General features: G+C 36.1%; 1 protein-coding gene and 1 long non-coding RNA gene across 3 annotated transcripts in view; one reads left to right on the top strand and one right to left on the bottom strand.

The window, feature by feature from the left end:
• The window catches only part of CNGB3 (cyclic nucleotide gated channel subunit beta 3), a 146,166-nt gene that overhangs the window by 49,434 nt on the left and 69,066 nt on the right, over nucleotides 1-27,666 (bottom strand). Inside the window, exons 8-10 of the mRNA XM_045560498.1 lie at nucleotides 13,482-13,568; nucleotides 10,926-10,990; nucleotides 10,068-10,190 (exon numbers count right to left, since the gene is read on the bottom strand). Coding sequence (XP_045416454.1) covers nucleotides 10,068-10,190; nucleotides 10,926-10,990; nucleotides 13,482-13,568 — 275 coding nt within the window. The remainder of the gene's footprint in view (nucleotides 1-10,067; nucleotides 10,191-10,925; nucleotides 10,991-13,481; nucleotides 13,569-27,666) is intronic.
• LOC123644434 overlaps nucleotides 1-27,666 on the top strand; it is a 75,005-nt gene that overhangs the window by 12,804 nt on the left and 34,535 nt on the right. For both annotated transcript variants that reach the window (XR_006737126.1, XR_006737127.1), the window contains exon 2: nucleotides 10,424-10,688. This is a non-coding gene — a long non-coding RNA (uncharacterized LOC123644434). The remainder of the gene's footprint in view (nucleotides 1-10,423; nucleotides 10,689-27,666) is intronic.

The following is a 27,666-nucleotide window of genomic DNA, read 5'->3' as shown; positions in this document are numbered from 1 at the left end:
AGAGTGACTCTCGAATGGCTGGAGATATCTGGGAAGACTTGATTTAGGCCAAATGTCTGGAACCTTGATTCTGACTATTGGCTAGGTTCCTCTGTTCTTCTCCACACTGCGTCTTTTTGGAATGCCCGAGGTAGCTTCTTACCTCACATGTCTGAGCCTGAGCTGGGATGGTTGGAACAGCTGGAGCTTCTAGCTTGGGCTTCCTTACAGCATGGCAGTTTCAAGGTAGATGGATTTCTTACATGGGAGCTAGTTTCCCCAGAGCAATAGCAGCCAAGGCAATAGCTGCAAGGTTTCCCATAACTCAAAAGTCCTATAATGTCTTATAGTTATATTTGCCACAACAATTTGTCAGGCAAGTCACTAAGGCCGGCCCAGATTCAAGGGAAGGGAAATTTGAATGTACTTCTCAATTAGAGGAGAAGCAAAATAGTTTAAGGCCATCTTTAAACTACCACATTCGTGATTTGTGGGCATATTATAGAGATTAAGTATATTTATGCAGACAGGAGAGCCTTTTATAGTTTAGATCCAATTGTTTTTAATAATGGGAAACAAAAACAGATAAATACCTCCTCTATTTTTCTACCCACATTTTATTATAGTATTGAATATATAAGCCATGGAAGAGACAGAAGAGAACTGAGCTCCATCTTAATAGGAAAATTACCATTGGGTACAATGAGTAATTCTTCTAGAAATTTAGTATTAAAGAAAACCAAATATGCTCAGAAATATACTTGATAAAGATTCTGTACTTGAGCAATTGCAAATGAAAATGGAGAGAGCATTGCAGCCCAGATAGGAAGAAGATGAGAAAAGAATATGATAAAGATTAGGACAGAACATATAACATTCTCTTAGCTACATTTGGCTAAGGGTTTCATGGAGTTCATAGTGAGGTGGCAATGGAAGTTAGTATTACAACCCCACTGCATATATACAGATAGTCCCCAAGTTGCTATGGTTCAATTTTAAAATGGTACAAAAGCAATATGCTTTCAGTAGAAAATGTACTTTGAATACCTATACAGTCATTCTGTATTTCACTTTCAGTGTAGTATTCAATGAATTACGTGGGCTATTCGACACATTATTACAAAATAGGCTTTGTGTTGGATGATTTTGTCCAACTCTAAGCTAATGTAAGTGTTCTGAGCATGTTTAAGGTAGGCTAGGCTGAGCTAAGATGTTTAGTATAATAGGTTAGGTGTATTAAATGGATTTTTGACTTATGATATTTTCAACTTATAATGGGTTTATCAGGAAGTAACCCCATTGAAAGTTAAGGCAAAATTATATATATATTTTGTAAATTTTGTGCAGTTAGGCACACTATTTGGTATACTCCACCTAGCTCTGATAACATGGTCTAGATAAGGCATTTCTACTGAATCCTTAAAAAAAAAAAGGTCCTGTATATAAAGAACATATCCAGATATTGTTATAGAGAGCCCTTTAGGTTTAGTGGGTCCTGACTAGCTATTTTAGTATGTGGAGTAGACACAGAAAAGCAGCATTTTTTTTTTTTTTTTTTTTTTTTTTACAGAATCCTGGCCTAGTAGGGCTTTTATTTCTTATGTGAGTGTGCCACATATAAAATTAGCACTTTGTGTAACTGTCCTTAAACAAGGGTTGCTTTTTTATTATAAAAATAGTTTGTGATTTTCAGACATTTAAGTAGAAAGAAGTTGAGGTTTACAAAGAAAGAAAGAAACTGCAGTTGAAGTCAATATTCAAATAAAAACAGATCTGGAAAGAAATCACTCATTTTGAAATTCAATACCTTTTGAAGGACATGGAATTTTTTTTTTAACTTGGTAGTTACAGGAACAGAAAAAAATAATTATCTCTTTGGTAGAGTTTGAAAACAGTGTGCCAAGAGAATAAAAATATTACCACTGTGATTTTTTTCTAGCAGGCTTCCTTGGACTTACTAATATTATAGTGAACTTGATGTCAAAGAGAACCACCTTGAAGAAGTATGGAATTAATTTTATGGATTGCATTTTAACTTTTCAAATTCCAATTTATAATTTTTCCATTACCTGATTTATTTTGGTCACAGGTCCTGGACCTGTGGGTCTCTTTAAATTAAGGAAATTTATTAAATCCGACACTACCCAACAGTGGAGAGGGACTAGATTTTCTCCCTACATGGTCGATTCCATTATAAGTGTTGGAATACTGTCTCCTCCAAAGTCACTCCAAAGTTTGTTGTAGTATTAACAGGAAAAAACGTATGAATTACCTTCTCTCATTTCATTATTTATAATGTTAAAAAAATAACAATCGAATGTGAAACTTTGGCATTGATTTTCCAACTCTCAAGGGTTAGCCTTGAATAATTTTTTTGTATATTAAATAGCCTGCTATGTTAATTGGAAGTTTTCTGCTCTGATGCTTTGAGATTTATTTTAGGATTCTTTTCTCAGTCTTGTCTTACACCTAGACATGCACAACCAAAGGTAAGATTTGTAATTTAATTAGATGGCATCTTATTGATTTTCTAGGATTAGCTTAATTAATCAAGTGTGTCCATCTCTAATATCTACATCCCAGGATAAATCTTTTCAAAGAGATTCTATCTGGCTGAGTTAATACATGAATTATCTAATATCTAACTATGAACTACCTAATATCTGAACTATATGGTACGTGAACTATATAATACATGATATACATATATATACTCACACACATACATAGATACTTTAGCATACTCCAAGTTAAAGCAATAAGGCAGAATTTGTCATAATACCATAAAAAACATTTAGTGTGAAAATAGAAATTCTTCCTCTGTGAAACAAATGTGACATGTAATTTCCCCCAATATTTTATAATGAAACACTTAAAACAAACAGAAAAATTAAAATAATTTTACAGTGATCATCTGTATACCCCTCACTTAGATTCTACCATTAACATTTTACTCTTCCTGCTTTGTCACACATTTCTCTATTTATCCATAAATCCATTTCATTTCTTGGATATATTTCAAAGTAATTTTTAGATAGTAAGACACTTCCTCATAAAAACAGTACTTTGGAATATATGTGTTAACTGGAGTTCAATATTTATTTAGAGTTTTTTTTATTTTTAATATACAATAAAAGCACTAATCTTAAGTAGTACCATTTGATGAATTTTTAAAAATACAGTTTTTTAAACTATAGGCATTGTACTATATAGTAGATACCTAGGACTTAATTCATCTTGCATAACCGAAGCTTTGTACTCTCTGACTAACACCTTCTTATTATCCCCTTCCTCTATCCCCTGGTAACCACCATCCTACTCTCTCTTTATATGAATTTGACTATTTGAGATTCCACATATAAGTGAGATCATGTAGTATTTCTCTTTTTGTGTCTTATTTATTTTACTTAGCAAAATGTCCTTCAGCTCTATTTATGTTGTTGCAAATGGCAGGATTTCCTTCTTATTAAGGCTGAATAATATTCCATTGTATATGTGTATATATACATCAATCTATGTATACCACATTGTCTTTATTCATGCATCAGTTGAGGGGCATTTACGTTGCTTTCCTGTTTTGGCTATTGTGAATAATGTTGCAGTGAACATGGGAGTGCAGGTATCTCTTTGAGATCCTGATTTCAATTGCTTTGGATATATTCATAGAAGTGGGATTGCTGGATCATATGGTCGTTCTGTTTTTAATTTTTTGATACTGTTTTTCATAGTGATTACACCAATTTGCATTCCCACTGACCATATATCAGTGTTCCCTTTTCTCCACATCCTCTTCATTTGGCATCTTTTGGTTTTTTGATAGTAGCCATCATAATAGGTGTGAGGTGCTATCTCATTGTGGCTTTGATTTGCATTTCTGTGATAATTAATGATGTTGAGCACCTTTTCATATACGTTTGTATGTCTTCATTTGAGAAATGTTTTTTTAGATCTTTTGCCCATTTTTAAACCAGGTTATTTATTTATTTTTGCTATTGAATTACAGGACTTCCTTATATATTTTGGATATTGACTCTTTATCAGAAATATAGTTTGTAAATATTTTCTCCTATTCTGTACATTGCCTTTTATTTTGCTGATTTTTACTTTGCTGTGCAGGAGTTTTTTAGTTTGATGTAATCCCATTTGTCTGTTTTTGCTTTTATTGCCTGTGCTTTTGGGATTATATCCAAAAAATCATTGCCCAGACCAATGTCATGAAATTGTTCCCTAGGTTTTCTTCTAGTAGTTTCACAATTTCAGGTCTTACATTGAAGTCTTTAACCCATTTTGAGTTAATTTTTGTGTGTTACATAAGATAAGGGTCCAATATTGTTCTTTTGTGTATGGACATCCAGTTTTCCCACAGCATTTATTGAAGAGACTATCTTTCCCCATTGTGTATTCTTGGCGCACTTGTTGACAATCAGTTGACCATCTATGCATTGGTTTATTTGTGGGTTCTCTATTCTATTTCATTGGACTAGATGTTTGCTTTTTATGCCAATATCACACTGTTTTGATTACAGTAGCTTTGTGTTGCATTTTGAAATTAGGGGGTGTGATGCTTTTAGCTTTGTTCTTTTTGCTCAAAATTGCTTTAGCTATTTGGGGTCTTTTGTGTTGATGAATTTTTGGATGTTTTTTTCTATTTCTGTAAAAAATGCCATTGGGATTTTGATAGGGATTGTATTGAATCTATAGATTGGGTAGTTTGGATATTTAACAATATTACTTCTTCCAATCCAAAAACATGGATTTTTTTGATTTATTTGTATCTGCTTTAATTTATTTCATCAGTGTTTTATGGTTTTCAGTGTACATGTCTTGCATAGCTTTGGTTTATTCCTAGTATTTTATTCTTTTTGATGCTACTGTAAATAGAATCATTTTCTTACTTTCCTTTTCATATAGTTCACAGTTACCATATGGAGATGCTACTGATTTTTATATCATTTGATAAATTTCTGACAAATGCAACAAAAAGATCTATCAAGACATAGAACATTTCCATCACTCTAGAAAGTTCTCTCAGTCTTTTTCCCAGTCAATCCTTGCCCCCACTGCGCAAAGGCAACCACTGTTCTAATTTTTTTCTATAGTAGATTAGTTTTGCCTGTTTTAGAACTTCACTAAATAAAATCACAGTATGTATACTTCTGTGTAAGATGGTAAGGTGCATTTTACTCAGCATAATGCTTTTGAAAGTTATTCATGTTGTTGTGTGTTATCAGTAATTTATTCCTTTTTATTGCCAAGTAGTATTCATTATAAGTATACGTACCACATGTATATTGTGTATTGATTGACCTATGGATGAATACTTAGGTTATCTCAAGTTTTTGATTATGATAATCATAGTTCACTGCAAGCTTGGTTTGTTTTTTTATTTTTTAAATAGAGACAGGGTCTTGCTTTGTCACCCAGGCTGGAAAATAAAATGGCATGATCATAGCTCTCTGCAGCCTCAAACTCCCAGGCTCTCGTGATCCTTTTGTCTTAGCCTTCTGAATAGCTGGGATACAGGTGTGTGCCATCATGCCCAGCTCAGTTATGATGAGTAGAACTTCTATGAATGTTCTTGTACAAGTATTATTCTATGGACAAATATTTTCATTTCTTTTGGGTAAATATCTAGGCTTGGAATTTTTGAGATGTAAGGTAGATGTATGTTTAGTTGTAAAAGAAACTGTTGGATCTTTTTCCATAATGGTTTTACCATTTCACATTCCCTACAAGAATGTATGAGAGGTCCAGTAGCCCCATGTTATCCTAACACTTGGCATGGTCAGTCTTTTTAATTTTAGTCATCGTGGTGAATATGTCGTGGGCCATATGTGACTTTTAAAATACCCTTTCTATACTTGTCTTTATGTATGGACTTTCTTAACTCCTTGAATCCATCTTAATTCCTGGTTTCTGTAAACTTATTGCTGGAAGCACTGGCTATGAGGGACAATGGTCTTATTACAATGTAAGTGCTACAGAGATAGGTATTGGTGGACTTACTAGCACACCATAGGAACTTACTAATATGTGTTGGCTGATATCAATGAATGAGCGAATGGTCATGCATACCTAGACTTACTGAAACAAGAATGTAGGAAGACTGTATCTTCCTACACAGCACATCTGTTTTATCTCCTTCTGACTCTTCCCTGTCATGCTGCCAGCTATCCTTCATCTCCCTTCTGGTCCATTGAATGCTTTGCTCTGGTGTGTTTTTGTTATATCCCAAGACATCCTTCCAGGCATTAAAATATAAGATTATTTCTCTCTCTCTCTCTCTCTCTCCCACCAGTGCCTGAACTCAGGGGATACTGAATAAACATCTTCATCTATTTAGGTCTTATCTTCATCTGTAAAATTAAGGTGGTGGATTACCCACATTTCCCTAGCACTATGTTTTAGTAATTCTGACTCCTTCCTTATTCTGACTAAAGTCAATGATTCCCATGACAGCCTTGCTTGCTTCTCTTCTCTTTCCTTCAAGGAAAAGATGCATTAGGGATTGACACCATGGATTGGTTAGGAGTTTTGTGCACATTGGGAAATTTATGTCAGAAAATAAATAAGATTGGGAGGTGTGTGGACAAAAGCACATTAGGGACATTTTTGAGTGTCACATAAACTTAATTTCTTATTTGTGCTCTCCCTTTGAGCTGAACATTTGCATTCTTTGTCAAATTTTAGTCTAAAGAAGGATATCCTTCACTTGATACAAATAAACGTGGCTTCTTGCCTTCTGTTGAAATGAATAGAAGTTGTTGTTTTGATGAGAATTAATGGAACTATAATAAACTTGACTCATTTTAAGTGTTCATAATGTTCCACTTATGCCCAGCAATCTGCTGCCTAATTCTAATGAGGGCAAAGTTTACAAATCCAATGGCCTCATGAATAACCTTCAATTCACAGGTCATCAGAACCATCACAAGGTTAAGTTAAAAAAAGTGTTTTATGTAATTATTGCAAAAACTTGGCTTACAAGGTCAAAGGGTACTAGACAAGGAGAAGTTGATGTTTAAAAGCTGTTAGGAAAATGTAAGGATATTAGTAACTGTCATATGCAAATTATCTAAAAAATAATAAGTAAAAAGGCTGCTTTTGAAAGCATTTTCTTCTCAAGAATGGCAACCTGTGTCCCTGACAGTTGGTAACAGGATTATTGGAGCTTTGGTTTTGAGTGAGAATGCTCCTGTCCAAATGAGCAGAGCAGAGCTGATGGGGAATGTTCATCTTTACAATCAGAGACTGTGGGTTCTATGATAACAGTGTTGTGAAATGTGTTGAAACTTGCTTTTTAGCCTAGAAAATGATCGTTTTTAGTAATTTTTCTGTGAGTGATCAAGAAGAATGGGTGGTTTCTAATTCTTGGGTACAAGACTCTATTGTGTCCATTAAATCAAGCTGGTTGACTGGGTCCTCAAATCTTTTATATGTTTACTTATTGTTTTTGATTGCTTGATCTATCAATAATTATGTTGATGTCTCACACTTTGATGGTGCATTGGCCAAATTTTCTTTCTATTAATTTTTGCTTTATGATTTCCTTTGAATAATTATAAGTATTCTATTAGGTATGCACATATTTAGAATTGGAATATCTTGATGGAATTAAATAAAATTTATGAAATTTCATTGGTTTGGACTGGACTCCTGTACTAGGCCAAGCAGCCCATACCAAAATGGAGTTAACCATGCTGAAGTTCTATGTTATCAAGCTGAAACTTGATATTCTGACATTCCAAGAAATCAAAAGATAGATAACAGCCAAATCCCCAGAGAGGCCAGTTCAGCTGGCATGATAAGGAAGTCCCCTCTGCATTAACTTTACAAAGAGTAAATTGGAAATGACCAATCTGCTTTTTCTTTGTTTTTGCTCCCTTCAGCCCTTTTCTGCCTATAAAGCTAACCTCCTCTGTGCAGCTCACCAGAACACTCATTCTACTTTACAGAATGAGGTATTGCCTGATTCTAGAATCACAAATAAAAGCCAATTAACATCTTTAAACTAAATTGGTTGTAATTCTGTCTTTTGACAATGGTGAGTCAAAACTTTTACCATTGCATGCTGACCTTCTTTTTCCCTAAAATGTTTTTTGTTTTAAAGCTTATTTTGACTAATATTAATTGACAATCTTTATTAGCAGGTGCGTTTATTCCATATTAATTTACTGTGCATATTGCTATATTTTGAATTGTTCTTACCACCTTACTTTGTGCTTTCTACATCCTGCCTTTCCTATACTTCACCCTACTACTGCCTTTCTTTATTTTTGTCTTTTTTTTGATTGTTAGTTTTCTTTTTTAATTTTCTTATTTTGTTTTCTTCTACTGATTAAGAAGTTATCCCTCTATTTCGGTTCTTTAGTGGTCACTGCACTCTCATTCCCTATTCTACTCCAGCTTCAGTACACAAGTTTGTTTTCAGCCTTTGGAGATGTTTCTTATGTTTTAGAGAATTTGGCAATCATTGAAAACTGTTATAATTGTAATCACCTAGAAATTTATTTATAACAACCAATTACAGCAAGTAACGTAACAACAATAATTAAAACAGGTAATTTATCTCATATTTTCGAGAGAGTACATCAGGTAGTTGGAGTTAAAAATCTAAAACACTGGCACATTTTACTTTAAGTTTTTTTTGAGTTGAAATTGCAATTTCTTTCTTCTTGTTATAATGCAATATAGCTGTTCCTTCCTTTTTTCCATATTCCCTCTCTGTCTTCCTTCCTGCCTTTATCACATACCTAACATATATTGTCTATTATATACTTAACACTGTACGAGGCACTGGGAACAAGATCTGCTTCTTAGAAACTCTGCTGAGAGGCGTCCTGGTGTGAATAGCTCCACTTTTTCTGGAAGGCATTCTGATGCAACCTTATTTATTTTGCTAATTTGACAAAAACAGTTACCAGACACAGGTACCTAATGGTGTTGGTTTACATACTCACTTTCAGACCATATTTAATATAGTTGGTATCTTACTCAAGTTCTCATGCAAATTAGTTATTTATATCAAAGTAAATTCCTGCTTAATTTACATTCTAAAGAGAATTACTAAGTAATTTTGATTATAAACTTATAGGTTTGGTTATAAACTTTCTGGAAATTGATTTTGTGTGTGTGTGTATGTGTGTGTGTGTGTTTCCCAGTCAGTGGAAATTCTGACTTTAAATTCTTTAAAATCAGTTCTGGTTAGAAGTTCAAAATATGTTGTTATAATCCCTTAAACACATCCAGCTCACTCGAGGTAGTGTGTCACTTTATACGTTATTTTCACTGTCTTTGCTCTATCCTATAATTGCTCTCCATCCCAAGGCTGCAGTGAGTTGCCCTTCAAAGTAATGCTGGGGCTGTTTTTCCCAGTAAGGACATTGCCTTATTATATGTTCAATGTCAGGTCATTGGAGCAGAAAGTTGGTGGAGTCTACCTCATGCCAAGTCCTTGTATCTACCAAAAGGAAATTTCACTATTAAATAACCCAGTTGCCATTACTGAGTCATGATTCTACTGCTCTAAATTTTTCAAATGATGTCTTTTATTCCTGGGACACTTGCATACCTAATTGTCAAGTTTAATTTATGATCCTCGTTACTCTCTAAGTGTTTAATTGAGTTAGTGGTTATAGCTAACTCATAAACCCATAAAACCCTTCAGTGGTAAACTAATTAGCCACTGCACCTGCCCTCTAAATGATTAACATTGTTCATTACTAACAGTCAGCATCAGAGTTATTAAAAGTTACCTTACTGCTCAGTTGTCTAAAGTAGAGGCTTTCAAACTTTTTTGATCATGATCCAGTATAGGAAATGCATTTCACAAGCCAACTAGGATACACACACACACACAAACACACACACTCCTACTACCTATCAGACAGACTCTGATATTTTCTATTCTCTTAGTATTTTCCTCTACTCTCTTTCAACTAAAAACATACTGACCTACTAAGGAGGTTTTACAGCCCATGAACGGGTTATGTCCTACAGTTTCAAAAACACTGGCTTAAGAAAATTCATACGCTGAAACAGAAAGTTAAGAAGAATCAATAAAAGTTTCTTTCAAAATTAGAACTTACTTGTTCCCTTCACCATCATACACCCATCTAGTAGTGCCAATTCCTTCATAGTTTGAAGCCCAGTAATAAATACAGGCATTAATGTGGAGCGCAAACAGCAAGTATCCAGTTGTTCGAATGACTCTGTCCGAAAGAATAGATGCAAAATAAGAGTTCATGTTGTTTCTGGAATACAGCCTATTTTAACATTTTCTTCTCCTTAAAGTCTCTGCTGAACTCCCTTGCTTTGGATTTGTGAACTGTTAACTCTCATTAGTGTAGTATAAAGTGATGGTGCCATTGCATGTTTTCTGACTGCAGTGTCTTGACTGGGACTGACAGAGTGTAAAATAAAAAAACTTCCTTTCTTTTCACAGATGGTGTGAGTCAACTCCGTGAAAGACATGCCTCAAGGGCCACCTCTCCATTTGAGTCCCGTAAAATATGCCATACTGATTTAACTGGATATCTCTGAAAAGCTCAGGAGACTTTATGCTACAATGAATTGCAACTAGAGGTCTCTGTGCAAGTGAAGTTCAGATCAGCAAATGAATGAAATTCAAATTAGGAATGGATTGTCATGAGAGAGAAAGTCAACTTTCGAAAGAGCATGTTTTTCTGCACTTATTTTGACTGAAGCAGGTAATAACTCCTATTTTTTAGTCCAATACTCTTCTAAAATCTGTTATGATTTTCATATTTTTATTTCACTTAAAATATCCAAATCTGTTGTAGAACATACCCCTATATCTTACATCACAAAAATCTGAAATTATTTCCTTTTCTTTAACCAGGAAGTCACATTCCTACTAAGTGCTGTCTATAATGTTGTACCGTTGCTTTTTCCCCTCCACCCAAGTATTGTGAGTTATACTTTACCTGTAGATGTATGCTTTGTCCATTATAGACTCTAGGTGATGATTAAACTCAAAAAATGAAGTGTACTGTGTAGGAAACAAGCAAAAGAAATCCAAAAGTATGTTAGTCTTAGATACATCTATTTAAATAAAGCTATATAAAATAGGTTTTATTTAACATTGCTATTTCCCTTAAGGTTTTTCCCTGTTTACTTCTACTTTTAACTCAACTCTTACTGCTTACATGCATTTTTCCTCTTTTATTTCTATAGGCAGTGAGAGCATGAAATCCAAAGCCAAAAGCCAGTCTTATTTCTGCTACTTTCTAACTATGTAACCTTGGAAAAGTCTCTTACTATTTCTGTACCTTGGTTTCCTCATCTATAAAATGGGGGCAATAAGAGAACATGCTCCTAAAAGTGTGCATACATGAGTTAATATATTTAATATGCTTAGAATCATAGGAGCTTACAGATAGCAGGGACCTTAGAAATTATTTAGTTCAAAATGTCACCCAATGTAGGTATGACTGCAGTAGAACATCTGGAATTAAAAAATGGTATATGTAATAGTTATGTAATATGACTATTTAACTAGAAAAACATACAATTTGTTTTTTCCCAGAATTTCTGATTTCAAATTTAGCTTAAGCGTTCACCATAGAGAAAATTTATATTCTTAAATTTGTTTTCTCGCTTATAACTTGGAGATATAGATGATAAATATTTATGATAGAGAATTGTGCATTGAAATGATACCCTTATAAATAAGTGCAATAAATTGACTATGGGGCTATGAAAAGAAGATCACTGTTGACTCTCAGGATCTCCTGTATTTTAAGAAAACTACTGGATGTAGAGGGCTTTTTGACACATTAGGGATCCAGAGATGAGGTATGAAGAGTGACATTTTATAAACTTTGTATAACAAAAAGGAAAAATATTCAGTTTTTCTATATTTACATAAATACTGGAAGGCTACAAAAAAAAAAAACTAATAAAAGTGGTTACTGGAGGTGGAAAGGAGAAGGACGAAGGAATATCAGGATGGATATTCCTTCCAGACAAACTCCGGAGGTTGTAGGAACCTGAGTCTTTCTGAAAATTGGTTACCTCTGAAAGTTCCATGAGAGACTAGAAATTTGATGAGGGGTAGCCTGACCACTAGGCTGCTTGGAGCATTGTGTTCTGCCTCAGTTTATAGACATGTTCCGTGATCAAACCAGAAGTCTCTAGAGTTGTCTTGGATGTATTGAAATATGGGGTAAGGGCACACTTAACATGGAAAAATCAGGGCATAGAAAGAAAGCCCTTTCAGCACAAGGCTTATCTGCCAGCCTAATTATAATAAAGAATTTGGAGGCAGATAACTGCGTGATAGAGCTGAGATGCTGCCACTCATCTGCAGTGTGTCTGGACAGATTTTCTACTACATGAATTCTCATGTTTTTCTTCTCTAAGCAATTTTGTTCTTGTTGTTGTCAGGATCTACCAGTGTTGCCAGGTTATGTTAGCTTGTCTTCCCAAGATGCAAAAGAGATAATCACCTAAAATTTGTGAAATCTTGTATGATCCCTTTAAGAAGGTCGTTTTTGGAAATAAAGAGAAAACATTACCATTGTTAAAGATTTATATAAAATTTCAAATTCTGATTGTCCTCAAAATTTTTTTAGGTACCCAATGAAGCTATGAGCTATAACATATTTATGTCTTATAATCTTTTAAAATAGGTAATACATTCACATAGTTCAAAACAATATGAAACATATATACCTTTAAAACTCATGCTGTGACTCATGCCCCCATCCATCCTGATTTTCCTTCGTCCTTCTCCTTTCCACCTCCAGTAACCACTTTTATTAGTTTGTTTTGTAGGCTTCCAGTATTTATGTAAATATAGAAAAACTGAATATTTTTCTTTTTTGTTATACAGAAGTTAGCATTGTTTAGAACAGAAGAAGCTGTTCTGTAACTAGCTTTTTCTCTCAGCAATTTATCGTAGAGTTCTTTCCATAGCAGCACGTAGAAAACTTGCTCTTTATTCTTTTAAAACTACAAATTATTCTGTTATATGGCTGTATCTTCGTATACTTAACTAGTTCCTCCTTGATAAATATTTGAGTTGTATTTAAGTATGTAAGTAATTTTGTGATGTAAAAGTATTATTGCATTTTTCTTAGAATTATAGAATTTTAGATGAGTAAGAGAATTTGGGGGCAATCTAAGACTTTAATTTTACAGCCCATATACCAGGCATTCACTAACTGGTCAAAAAGGACAAATAGAAAAAAAATTAAAATTATAAAAGATTCATTTGTAATTAGAGTTGAATTTTGAAGTACAAAAGCATTCCTATTTATATTATAAAAATACATGTTATGAGATAAAGAATAAAAATAACCAGGAACAACTACCATCAGGCATTTATCCTTCATTTAAGGAAATTCACAGCATTGATGAGAACAGAAAGATGGAAGACTGGGAGAAATTAAGAACATTGGTAATTTTAGTATATTTAAAATTATTTCAAGATTGCTTCCATTATCATAAGGAGAAGGCAGTTAAATATAGTATCTTACCTTTAATATCCTATTTGTTCTAAATATTGGATTAAACCCAAAGAAGAGGTAAAATACATCAAATGGTATAACTGATGCGACATCCAACTGTTGGAAGAACACATTTACAATTATATTGTGTTTACATGCTTTTGGGGGCATGGATATATTTATACTGATGTATGTAAAAGTTGACTAGTCACAACGCATTACTTGTTGTTTAATCCAAAGTTGCCTTCAGTTAGATGTGCACGATACCATTAAAAGGCATATTAGCACCTTAAAAACAAGAACACTATTTTGTAGCCTACTTCCAGTGTATTTCATTTCCAGCTCCATGCATCTGATCTCTCCTTAGGCACTGCATTTGCTGGGATTTTTATTGAGCTGTCATATATACTTCAGTTATGGCATGGTTGCTAATGTTAAAATACATTTTAATAGTGTATTAAACATTGGGCTCTTGGACTGAAAATCAAGTCCATTCTTGATTTTATTTGAAACCATTGCACTTTCATTGAAGTGATATATTTTTATGTTTCAGCCAGTTCTCCAGTGTTCAGGGCTGATTACATTGTTGTTCATCCAGGCTCTTCAATGTTTTCCTCTCTTGTCTACTTTGAACCATTTTGCTACCAATAAACTTCTATGAAAGTATTGATCAGATACTGTGCAGGCTAAGAGAGAAGAGGAAAGAAATCAGTCCTGTTTACAAATTAATCAGCAGCTCTGATGGGAGAAGGTATTAAAAGTACCATTATAGCTAAAAAAAATTTAAAAATTATTTGTCATGTATTAAAATTATTCTCATCTTCTATTACCCTGGTAATTATGAAATGACAACACTACACTTGCATACTTTCTTTATTGCAAGAACAATAATAAATTCTTTTATGCAGAATAATTACTCATTTTCATGGTCTTAAAAAAGAGTATATTAAGAAATTTAAGATGTCTTAAGATAGTTAAGAACAATTAAGTACATACTGTAAGGCCACACATAAAAAATAGAGTTGAGGTAATTAATTGTGTAACAAAATTTCAAAGTCTATTGCTATTGAATGGGAATTGAACTTCTAGTTTGAATTATCCGGATTAGCTGTTATAAACAAATTACTTACTAAAAGTATTGGTTTAGAACTTGCATCATATCATCAAACCTCATTGATTTTATCTTACAGATATTGACTTTTATAACATCAAGAGACATACAGAACGGTTACTAAAATAATATCTCTCAAAAAAGAAAGCAGGAGCACAGAGTGGTTGACTTATCTAGTGCTACCCCAGAACCCACTGGGCATGCATGTACTTGGTTATTCCCTTATTGGATTGTTAACCAACCATGAATGGAGCTCCATTGTAGGCTCCATAATGATCTTTTTACTCCACTCAATGGCTCAACTCCCTTCTCAACTTCTCTATGCAGACAGTTATTAGTCATTTTAATATCAACATATTGGCATGGATTTATGTAAACAGAGATAATCTATTTCTCATTGAATTGTAGAAAATTGAATTGAGGAAGTATTGACCAACACTGAACTCTGTGCAAGGCACGTTGCAAAGCATGTTGGGGTTGAAATAGGAGTAAGATATTGTTTCTGCCCACAAGAAGTTAACAGTCTAATAGTGGAATAACCAATTACAAAAATACAGTCATATGTCGCTTAATGATGGGGATATGTTTTGAAAAATGCATCATTAGGTGATTTCGTTGTGTGAACATCATGGAATGTACTTACATGAACCTACGTGGTATAGCCTACTACACACCCAGGCTATATGGTATGGCCTATTGCTCCTACACTTCAAACCTGTGCAACATGTTGCTTTACTGAATACTGTAGGTAATTGTAACATAATAGTAAGTATAATATTTGTGTATCTAAACATAGAAAAGGTACAGTAAAATATGATATAAAAGATAAAAAATGGAAAGTACTTACCATGAAGGGAGCTTGAAGGCCTGGAAGTTGCTCTGGGTGAGTCAGTGAGTGGTGAGTGAGTATGAAGGCCTAGATGTTACCGTACACAACTGTAGACCTTATGAACACTGTATTCCTAGGCTATACTAGATTTATCAAAAAATTTTCTTTCTTCAATAATTAATTAACCTTAGCCTACTGTAACTATTTTATTTACTAAACTTTGGAATTTTTAACAGCTTTTTGACTCTTTTGTAATAACACTTGGCTTAAAACACAAATGCATTGTACAGCTGTACAAAAATATTTTCTTTCTTTATATTTTATTCTATGAGCTTTTTTCTGTTTTTAAAATTTTTAAGTTTTATTTTATAAACATTTTTGTTAAAAGCTAAGACACAAATACACACATTAGCCTAGGCCTATACAGGATTGGGATCATCAATATCACTGTCTTCCACCTCCACATCTTGTCCCACTGGAAGGTCTTTAGAGGCAATAACATGCATAGAGCTCTCATCTCCTGTGTTAACAATGACTTTTTCTGGAATACCTCCTGAAGGACCTACCTGAGATTGTTTTACGGTTAACTTTTTTTTAATAGGTAGAAGGACTATACTCTAAAATAATGACAAACATTATAGTCAGTACATAAACAAATATCATAGTCATTATTATCATTATCAAGTATTACGTACTGTACATAACTGTGCTGTATTTTTATATACCTGGCAGCACAATAGATTTGTTTACATCAGCATCCTCACAAACATATGAGTAATACATTGTGCAATGATGTTATGATGGCTATGAAGTAACTAGATGATGGAAATTTTTCAGCTCCATTATAATCTTTTTTTAAATTTCAAAGTATTAAGGGGGTGCAAATGTTTTTGTTACATGGATACCTTGTATAATGCTTAAATCAGGGCTTTTGATGTGCCCATCACCAGAATAGTGTTTATTGTAGCCAATAGGTAAGTTTTTTTATCCCTCAACCGCCCACTTATTGGTTTCCAATGTCCTTTATATCTCTTTGAGCCTCTGTGTACCCATCATTTAGCTCCCACTTACTAGTGAGAATGTAGAGTGTTTGGTTTTCCATTACTGAGATACTTCACTTAGGATAATGGTCTCCAGTTCTATCCAAGTTGCTGCCAATGACATTATTTCATCCCTTTTTATGGCTGAGTGGTACTCCATGTTATTTATATACACCATATTTTCTTTATCCACTCATGAATTGATGGACACTTAGGTTGATTCCCCATCTTTGCAACTGTGAATTGTGCTGTGATAAACATTCAAGTGCAGATGCCTTTTAGATAAAATGGTTTCTTTTCCTTTGGGTAGATACACAGCAGTGGGATTGTTGGATTGAATGGTAGATCTACATTTATTTCTTTGAGGAATCACCATAATGTTTTCCATAGAGGCTGGACTAATTTGCAGTTCCACTAACAGTTTATAAGTGTTCCTTTCTCTCTGCATCCACAGCAGCATCTATAGTATTTTAATAATGACCATTCTGATAGGGGTAAAGTGGTATCTTATTGTAGTTTTAATTTTCATTTCCCTGATGATTGGTGATATTGAGCATTTCTTCATATGTTTGTTGACTATTTGACTACCATCTTTTGGAAAACTTCTCTTCATGTCTTTTGCCCACTTTTTGGTGGGGTTGTTTGTTTTTTCCTTACTGATTTGTTTGAGTTCTTTGTAGATTCTGGATACTGCTCCTTTGTGAGATGTATAGTTTGCAAATATTTTTCCTATTCTGTAGGTTGTGTATTCACTCTGTTGATAATTTCCTTTGTTATGCAGAAGCTTTTTAATTTAATTATGCCCCATTTATTTATTTATTTACGTTGTTGCTGTATTTGCCTTTGGGGTCTTAGTTTGCTGGTCTTTTGTTGAGGATTTTTGCATCTATGTTCATAAAGGATATTGATGTGTAGTTATTTTTTTTTGCTTTTTTTTTATTGTATCCTTTTCTGGCATGGTGTCAAGGTGACACGGGCTTTGTAGAATGAGTTTGGGAGGATTCCCTCCTTCTCTATGTGATAGAATAATTTTTGTAGGTACCAGTTATTATTTGTAGGTCTGATAGAATTCAGTTGTGAAACCATCTGGTCTGGGGCTTTTGTTGTTGGGAGACTTTTTATTACTGCTTCAATCTTGCTGCTCATTATTGGTCTGTTCAGGAATTCTATTTCTTCCTTATTCAGGCTTGGGTGTTCGTGTTTTTCTAGGAATTTATCCACTTACTCCTGGTATTCTAGTTTGTTTTCATAGAGGGTTTTGTAATATTCATGGATGATATTTTGTATTTATGTGGTATCAGCTGTAGTGTCTATTTTTCATTTCTGATCAAGCTCATTTGAATCCTTTCTCTTCTATTTTTGGCTAATCTGGCTGGTGGTCTATCAATTTGTTTATCTTTTCAAAGAACCAACTTTTTGTTTTATTACTCCTCTGTATTATTTTTGTGGTTTCCATTTCATTTAGTTCTGCTCTGAGTTTTGTTACTTCTTTTCTTCTGCTGGTTTTGGGTTTGAGTTTTTTTTTTTTTTTATTTCAGCTTATTATGGGGTACAAAATTTCAGGTTATATATATTGCCCATGTCCCACCCATCCCCCCAAGTCAGAGCTTCAAGTGTGTCCATTCCCCAGACAGTGCGCCTGGCACTCACCATGTAGTTATACCTCCATCCCCTCCCCCCACCCCCCACCTCCCCGAGTCAGCACCTTCAAGGATGACCATTCCCCAGACGGTGTGTAACACACTCATCATGTAGGCATACACCCATCCCCTCCCCCCACCCCCCGCCTCAGTCTGATATCCAATTGGTATCATTCCCCAATGTGCATTTAGGTGATGATCAGGGAAACCAATTTTCTGGTGAGTACATGTGATGCTTGTTTTTCCATTCTTGGGATACTTCACTTAATATAATGGGTTCCAACTCTCTCCAGGAGAACCAATGAGATGTCATATCACCATTATTTCTTATAGCTGAATAATACTCCATGGTATACATATACCACAGTTTACTAATCCATTCGTGAATTGATGGGCATTTGAGTTGTTTCCACATCTTTGCAATTGTGAATTGTGCTGCTATAAACATTCGGGTACAGGTGTCTTTGTCTTAGAATGACTTTTGTTCCTTTGGGTAGATGCCCAATAATGGGATTGCTGGATCGAATGGTAGGTCTACTTGAATCTATTTAAGGTATCTCCATAATGCTTTCCACAGGGGTTGCACTAGTTTGCAGTCCCACCAGCAGTGTATGAGTGTTCCTGTCTCTCCGCATCCACGCCAACATGTGTTGTTTTGGGACTTTTTGATAAAGGCCATTCTCACTGGAGTTAAGTGATATCTCATTGTGGTTTTGATTTGCATTTCCCTGATGATTAGGGATGGTGAGCATTTTTTCATACGTTTGTTAGCCATTCTTATATCTTCTTTTGAAAAATTTCCATTCATGTCGTTTGCCCACTTTTTGATAGGGTTGTTTGATTTTTTCTTGCTGATTTTCCTGAGTTCTAAATAGATTCTTGTTATCAGTCCTTTATCTGATGTGTAGTATGTGAAAATTTTTTCCCATTCTGTAGGTTGTCTGTTCATTCTCGTGACTGTTTCTTTGGCTGTGCAGAAGCTTTTTAATTTAATCAGGTCTCATTCGTTTATTTTTGTTGTTGCTGTGATTGCCTTAGGGGTCTTCTTCATAAATTCTTTGCCTAGACCAATGTCTGTAATAGTCTTTCCTACATTTTCTTCTAGAATTCTAATCGTTTCCCATTTAAGGTTTAAATCTGTTATCCACCGTGATTTGATTTTTGTGAGAGGTGAAATCTGTGGGTCCTGTTTCAGTCTTCTACATGTGGCTATCCAATTTTCCCAGCACCATTTATTGAATAGGGATTCTTGTCCCCAGAGTATGTTTTTGTCTGCTTTGTAAAAGATTAGATGGCTATATGAGGACGGCTTTATATTTGGATTTTCTGTTCTGTTCCACTGGTCTGTGTCCCTGCACTTGTGCCAATACTAGGCAGTTTTAAGAACCACAGCCTTGTAGTATAGTTTGAAGTCTGGCAAATTAATACCTCCCATTTTGTTTTTATTGCTTAAAATTGCTTTTGCTATACGAGGTCTTCTCTGATTCCATACAAAGTGTATAATTATTTTTTCTAAATCTGTGAAAAATGATGTTGGTAATTTAATATGGATTGCGTTGAATCTGTAGATCACTGTGGGTAGTACAGACATTTTAACAATGTTAATTCTTCTGATCTACAAGCATGGTATGGTTTTCCACTATTTACATGTTCTGCAATTTCCTTCCTTAGTGTTTCACAGTTCTCCGTATAGAGGTCCTTTACCTCTTTAGTTAAATATATTCCTAGATATTTTATTTTCTTTGTTGCTATTTTCAAGGGTATTGAGCCTTTAATTTGGTTCTCCGATTGACTGTTATTGGCATATATGAATGCCTCTGATTTGTGTGTGTTGATTTTGTAACCTGAGACTTTACTGAATTCATTAATCAATTCCAGGAATCTCTTGGTTGAATCCTTGGGGTTTTCCAGATATAACATCATATCATCAGCGAAGAGTGAGAGTTTAATCTCTTCTTTCCCTATTTGGACTCCCTTGATTCGGCTCTCTTGCCTGATAGCTCTCACAAGGACTTCCAATACTATGTTGAAAAGTAATGGGGACAGTGGGCAGCCTTGTCTGGTTCCGGTTCTGAGTGGGAATGCTTTCAGTTTTTCCCCATTTAGTATGATGTTGGCTGTGGATTTGTCATATATGGCTTGTATCATTTTTAGGTAGGTCCTGTCTATGCCTATTTTGTTAAGCGTTATCATAAAAAGGTGTTGAATTTTGTCAAATGCTTTTTCTGCATCTATTGAGAGGATCATATGATCTTTATTTTTGCTTCTATTTCATTTATAGATTTACGTATGTTGAACCACCCCTGAATCTCTGGGATGAAGCCCACTTGGTCGTGATGGATTATTTTTTTTATAAGCACTTGGATTCGATTTGCTAGGATTTTATTGAGAATTTTTGCATCTATATTCATAAGAGAAATTGGTCTGTAGTTTTCTTTTTTTGTTGCATCCTTTCCTGTTTTTGGTATCAATGTTATATTGGCTTGGGAAAATGTGTTGGGGAGAATTCCATCCTTCTCGATATTGGAGAATAGTTTATATAGGATGGGCACCAGTTCGTCTTTGTATGTGTGGTAAAATTTGGGTGTGAACCCATCTGGACCAGGGCTTTTCTTTTTGGGAAGGTTTTTTATTGCTGTTTCGATTTCAGTTCTTAATATTGGTCTATTCAGGAATTCTATTCCTTCCTGATTGAGCTTGGGAAGGCCATGTGTTTCTAAAAAATTGTCCATTTCCTCCACATTTTCCAGTTTGTGTGCATAAAGATTCTTGTAGAATTCATAGATGATATCGTGTATCTCTGTGGCATCAGTTGTGATTTCTTTTTTCATGTTCCTGATGGAGGTTATTAGAGATTTTTCCTTTCTGCTCTTGGTTAGTGTAGCCAGAGGTTTGTCTATTTTGTTTCTCTTTTCAAAGAACCAGCTTTTTGTTTTATTAATTTCCCTTATGGTATTTTTGTTGTTCTTTTCATTTAATTCTGATTTGATCTTAATAATTTCTCGCCTTCTGCTGGGTTTGGGGTTGGTCTGTTCTTCTTTCTCCAGCTCTTTGAGTCTATTCATTAGGTTTTCTATTTGTAAGTTTTCTGTCTTTTTGATATAGGCATTTATGGAAATGAATTTTCCTCTCAGGACTGCTTTAGCTGTGTCCCATAGATTTTGATAAGTTGTGTCTCCTTTGTTGTTTAATTCAAAGAATCTTTTGATTTCCGACTTGATTTCTTCCTTTATAAAATAATCATTCAGGAGAAGGTTGTTTAGCTTCCATGACTTTGAGTAGGAATGAGAGTTTCTGTTAGGGTTCATTATTACTTTTATTCTGCTGTGATCTGAGAAGATGCATAGTATAATTTCCATTTTTTAAAATTTTTTAAGACATGCTTTATGTCCTAGGATATGGTCAATCTTGGAGAATGTCCCATCAGCTGATGAGAAGAATGTATATTCAGTGGACTTTGGGTGGAATGTCCTGTAGGTGTCTGTCAGGCCCATTTGTTCTAGCATTCTATTTAAGTCCATTATTTCTTTGTTTATTTTCTGTTTGGAGGATCTGTCTTGTATTGTCAGTGGGGTGTTAAAGTCTCCAACTATTAAAGTGTTGTTGTCTATCATTTGGTTTAGATCGAGTAGGGTTTGCTTTATGAATCTGGGTGCGCCTAGCTAGATTGGGTGCATATATATTAAGTATGGTTATGTCTTCTTGTTGAATTGTGCCTTTCACCAGTATGTAGTAACCGTCTTTGTCTTTTATTACTTTTGTTGGTTTAAAGACTAAGTTATTGGAAATTAAAACTGCCACACCAACTTTCTTTTGGCTACCATTTGCTTGAAATATCAATTTCCATCCTTTTATTTTCAGTCTAAATGCATCTTTGCAGGTTAGGTGAGTTTCCTGAAGACAGCAGATACTTGGTTTGTGTTTTTTTATCCATTGGGCCAGTCTATGTCTCTTGAGTGGGGAATGCAAGCCATTCACATTTATTGAGAGAACTGATAAGTGGGACAGATTTCTGTTCATCTTGTTGGGTAGCACTTCATTGCTATGTTTTCTCTCTTGAGCCATTGTGGTGGCTGGAATTTGATCTTTAGCTCTTGAGTAGTTTTACATTCGTGGGTCTTTCTTGTGCTGATCCGTATGTAACTCTCTTTTGAGTACTTCTTGGAGGACTAGTCTTGTCTTGATGAATTCCCTCAGTCCTTGTTTATCTGAGAATGTCTTAATTTCTCCTTTGTATGGAAAACTTAGCTTAGCTGGGTATAAGATTCTAGGCTGGGCATTATTCTGTTTCAGAAGAGTGAGAATGGGTCCCCAACCTCTTCTTGCTTGTAAGGTTTCAGTTGAGAAATCTGGCGTAATTCTAATGGGCCTCCCTTTGTATGTTACTTGTTTCTTTTTCCTTACAGCTCCAAGAAGCATCTCTTTAGTGGATATTTTGGTCAGTCTGATGAGTACGTGGCGTGGTGTTTTCCTATTTTCTATGAATCTCCCAGGGGTTCTTTGAGCTTCTTGAACCTGTATATCTAGAGTTTTAGCAAGGCCTGGGAAATTTTCCTCAATTATGTCTTCAAATAGCTTATCCAGCCCTTGCTTATTATCTTCTTCACCCTCAGGAATGCTGATAACTCTCATGTTAGGCTTCTTCGCATAATCCCACATTTCTTGCAGACTCTGATCTTTTTTCTTATTTCTTTGCTCTGTCTCTGTGACTGACTCATTTAAATGGAAAGAGTTATCTTTAGTCTCTGAGATTCTTTCTTCTGTTTGATCTACCCTGCTCTTGAGACTTTCCACTGTGTTTTATAGCTCCCTGAATAAATTCTTCATTTCTAGGAGTTCAGTTTGGTTTTTCTTCAATATTTCAATTTCCTTAGTGAATTTTTCTTCCAAATCCTGGATTTTTTTTGTGGTTTCTTTGTGTTGGTTATCCATTTTTTCTTGCATATTATTCAGCCTGTTTATAATCCATAATTGAAATTCTTCCTGTAACATGTTGGTATTTTGAATCTGGTTTGTGTCAATTGGTAGAGAGCTGGTATTTCTCTTTGGGGGCAAGATTTCCATTTGATTCTTTTTGCTCCCTGTATTTTTCTGCTGAGCCCTTCCCATCTGGATCTATCATTAGATCTTTTCTTACTGCTTTAGTCTGGCTAGCAGCATGCCTTGTACACTGTTCTTAGGCTGTGAAGCAATCTAGGTATGTTGCTTCCTTTGTCAAGAGGGGGAGACTGTTGTGTATTGTTTAGAGTTTTTTCTATCTCAGTTGGGGGGCTGCTTCTGATGGGTCCAGCCCCAGAAGATTGGTTTGACCTAAGACCGGTTTGGCAAGTTAAATCACTGTGTTGTGGACTTTCAGTTAGCAGGCAGGATTCACACTAGTTGCAGGCAGAAAGTCTCTCTTTTTTTTTTTTTCCTTCCTTTTCTTTGGTTCTTCCTCTAGAGGGGTGGTTTCTGCCTCTTTCCACAGGAAAGACACTGGCTAGGGGGAGGAGGCGGTGCCCTCGCTCGCTCAGTGCCCCAGCTGCTGCAGCTCCCAGGGGCAAAGGTCTGCCCTGTCCCAATGTCCCCAAGGTCCAGGCTCCACACTCTCGCTTCTGGGGAAGCACTCAGTGTTCACACAAGGGCGGGGGTCCATGGACCAGGGGAGGGAGCCGCCCAGGGAGCTGCCGGGCACCCTGTGGCTCCACAGCGGCTAGGCCTTGGACCCCACAATGGCTACTGCCCACCTGCAGATCACCGGCACTGGGGGTGAATGTTCAGGGTCTGGCAGGCACCAGAGCTGGGGGCCTGTTGAGCTCAGGAGTACACAGTAGCTCCCTGGCTAGAGGGCCACCAAAAAGAAAGAGGAAAAAAATAAAAAGAGAAAAAGAAAAAAGAAAAAAAAGAAAAGGAAAAAAAATCTATAATTCTGCTATCCTTCACTGCCTTTCCCCTTAGCGCAGCTCCGCCCCCTCCCTCTAAGCGCCGTCCTGGCGGAGATCCCTAGAGTCTAAGCTGATTCCTGTTGATGTCACCTGTCCACAGAGCTCCATGTCTTCTGCGGTGATTCTGCACCGACTTCAGGCAGATCCCTAATTGAGTGGGTGTGGAGGTCAGTGGGGAGAACAAGCCGCTTTGCTGTGGGGCTGAACCTGCCTCACTCGTTGGTGAGGCGGGTACAGCCGGCCGGCATTCCGCTGTCTATTGTCCATCCCGCACTCTCCAGATTTTCTGGATCCTATTTCCCTTTCACCTCTGTTTTTCTTGTTCTCTGTGTCCCACGTTGATTCTCTGTGGGTTCACACCGCTGTTCTTGCAGGGGGAGTGATCCTCTAGCGTTGTGGCAGGCCGAGATCCATGCCTTCCTCTCCGGGAGCACGAATCCAGGAGGTCACCTCCACTCCGCCATCTTCCAAATGGATCTTTTTTTTTTTTTCAGTTTCTTGAGATGTGACATTAGATTGTTAATTTGTGATCTTTCTGTCTTTTTGATGTAGCCATTTAAGGCTATGGACTTTCCCCTAAGGACTTCTTTTACTGTATCCCATAGATTTTGAAAGCTGTGCCCTTTTTGTCATTCAGATCAAGGAATATTTTGCTTTGCATCTTAATTTCATCATTGACCCAAGGATCATTGAGCAGCAGGTTGTTTAATTTCCATGACATTTTGTAGATTTGAATGTTAATCTTGGAATTGATATATAGGTTTATTCCACTGTGGTCTGAGAACATACATGGTATGATTTCAACTTTTTTGAATTTGCTAAGGCTCATTTTGTCTTGTAAGATATGATAAATCTTTGAAAATGTTCCATGTGCTGATGAAAAGAATGCATATTTAGTAGTTTTTGAGTAGAATGTTCTGTAAGTGTCTGTTAGGTCCATTTTTTCTAGAGTCCCATGTAATGTCAGTGTTTCTTTATTCATTTTCTGCTTTGATGATCTATTTGTCCAGTTCTGTCAGTGGGGTGTTGCAGTCTCCAGCAATTAAGATGCCAGTGTTTATTTCTTTGCTTATATCTAGTAGAATTTGCTTTATGAATCTGGGAGGTCCAGTATTAGGTGCATATATATTTAGGATTGTTATGCCTTCTTGTTGAGTTGCTCCCTTTATCAATATAAAATGATCATCTTTGTCTTTTTTTAATCACTGTAGATTTAACCTCTATTTGATCTGATATGAGAATGGCTACAACTACTCACTTTTTGTTTCTATTTGCGTGGAATATTTTTTTTCCATTTCTTTACTTTGAGTCTTATGTGAGTCCTTGTGGTTTAGATGCATTTCTTGGAGACAGAAAATAATTGGGTTGTGTTTTTTCATCCATTCAACCCGTCTATGTCTTTTAAGTGGGGTATTCAGACCATTCACTTTGAATATTAATATTGATATTTGGAATGCTATTCTGTTAATCATGTTGCATGATAACTTATTGTTTTGTTTTCCCTCTCTTGCTATTGTTTTATAAGAGTTGTGAGCTTTAACTTTTGGGTGTTTTTATACTGGTTGGTATCCATTGTGCTGTTCCATGTATAATGTACTTTTTGAGCATTTCCTGTTGGGCACATCTACCAGTGACAAATTCCTTTATTGTTCAGTTGTCTTGAAAAATCTTTATTTATCCTTCATTCATGAAACTTAATTTTGCAGGATACAAAGTTTTTGATTGGCATTTGTTCTATTTAAGCAAACTAAACATGGGGCTTCAATCTCATCTAGCTTGTATGGTATCCACTGAGAAGTCTGCTGTTAGCCTGATGGGTTTTTCTTTGTAAGTTAGTTGTTGCTTTCATCTTGTAGCTTGTAGAATTTTCTCCCTCATTTTGACTTTGTCCAGATTGATAACTATGTGTCTTAGAGATGTCCTATTTGCTATGAATCTTCCTGGAGTTCTGTGATCATCTTGTGTCTGGATATCTGAATCTCTGGCAATACCAGGGAACTTCTCCTTAATTGCCTTGAAATGGTTTTCTATACTTTTTGCTTTTTCTTCTTCTCCCTCCAGGATACCTATAATTTGTATATCGCTCATTTCACATAGTCCCATATTTCTCAGAATGATTGTTCATTCTTCTTTATTCTTTTTTGTTTTTTTTTTGAGACAGAGTCTCACTCTGTTGCCCAGGCTAGAGTGAGTGCCGTGGCATCAGCCTAGCTCACAGCAACTTCAAACTCCTGGGCTCAAGCAATCCTTCTGCCTCAGCCTCTCGAGTAGCTGGGACTACAGGCATGCACCACCATGCCTGGCTAATCTTTTCTATCTATACATATATATTTTTAGTTGGCCAGATAATTTCTTTCTATTTTTAGTAGAGACAGGGTCTCACTCTTGCTCAGGCTGGTCTCGAACTCCTGACCTTGAGCGATCCACCCATCTCCGCCTCCCAGAGTGCTAGGATTACAGGTGTGAGCCACCACGCCCAGCCCATTCTTCTTTATTCTTTTCTCTGCATGTTTAACTGGGTTGGTTCAAAAGTCTTGTCTTCAAGCTCTGAGATTCTTCTGCTTGGTCTAGCCTGTTGTTGAAGCTTTCTGCTATATTTTGTAATTCCCTAAATGACTCTTTTATTTCTTTATGTTCAATTATATCGTTTCTCATGTTGTCTAGCTCTTTAGTGACTTTTTCATATTTTTCATTTATGTCCTGAAATACTTTTTTGATTTCTTTGTATTGGTTTTCAACTTTCTCTCAATCTCATTCTTCTTATTTGCCATCCATATTCTGAATTCCATTTCTGCCGTTTTGACAATTTCCCTTTGGTTCAGGTCTGCTGTTGTAGATCTATTGTTATCCTTTGGATGTATTGAACTAGCTTGTTTTTTCATATTGCCAGAGTTCTTTTGCTGTTTTCTTCTCATCTGAAACCTCTTCTCTCAGCCTTGGGCTGGTAGGTTTGTGGTGTACCTGTTCTCCTTTGCTGGAAACTCTTCTACTTAGTGAGAAGGAGGATAGGTCCCTAGATATGCTTTTGTCTCCTACTCTGGAAGACTGACCCAGCAGAAGACGGCTGGACACACTGGGAGCGTGTAATGCAGCCATTCTGCATCATTCCATTTCCCTGTGGTTGTCACAGTCCAAGCCAGTGCTAGGGGATATTTTTCCAACAGAGCCACTGTCAGAAGCTCTTACCAGAGGCTGGGAAAATCCTTCTCTATGGAGGCAGGTGGCATGACCTTGGCTGGCACCTGGGGAAGGTTGCAGGACCTTGGTGGGCAACTGAATGCATCACAGGACTGCAGCCAGCAGTGGGGCAAATCATGGGACCTTGGTGTGTGCCTGAGATATCAAAAGCCCTTGACTAGTTCATGGGCAGGCTGTGGGACCTTGGCAGTTGCCTGCACATTTCATGGGATCTTGGTGGGCCCTTGGACATGCCACAGGACTGTAGCTGGCAGCAGATCAGGTTGTGGGATCTTGGCAAGTACCTGAGCACATCATAGGATCTGGGCAGGTGCCTGGGAACATTGCAGTACCTTGGCAGGCACCTTGGCAGGTCACGGGACCACAGCTGGTGGTGGGGTGGGTTGTGGGATCTTCAGGGTGCCTGTGTGGGTTGTGGGACCTTGGTGCATATCTGGACAATTCCGGGGTCCTTGGCCAGTGCCTAGGAAGGT

This window comes from Lemur catta, chromosome 9, assembly GCF_020740605.2.
Source record: "Lemur catta isolate mLemCat1 chromosome 9, mLemCat1.pri, whole genome shotgun sequence".
Taxonomy (NCBI): domain Eukaryota; kingdom Metazoa; phylum Chordata; class Mammalia; order Primates; family Lemuridae; genus Lemur; species Lemur catta.
The sequence above is the reverse complement of the archived record's forward strand: the minus strand, read 5'-3'. Positions and strand labels throughout refer to the sequence as shown.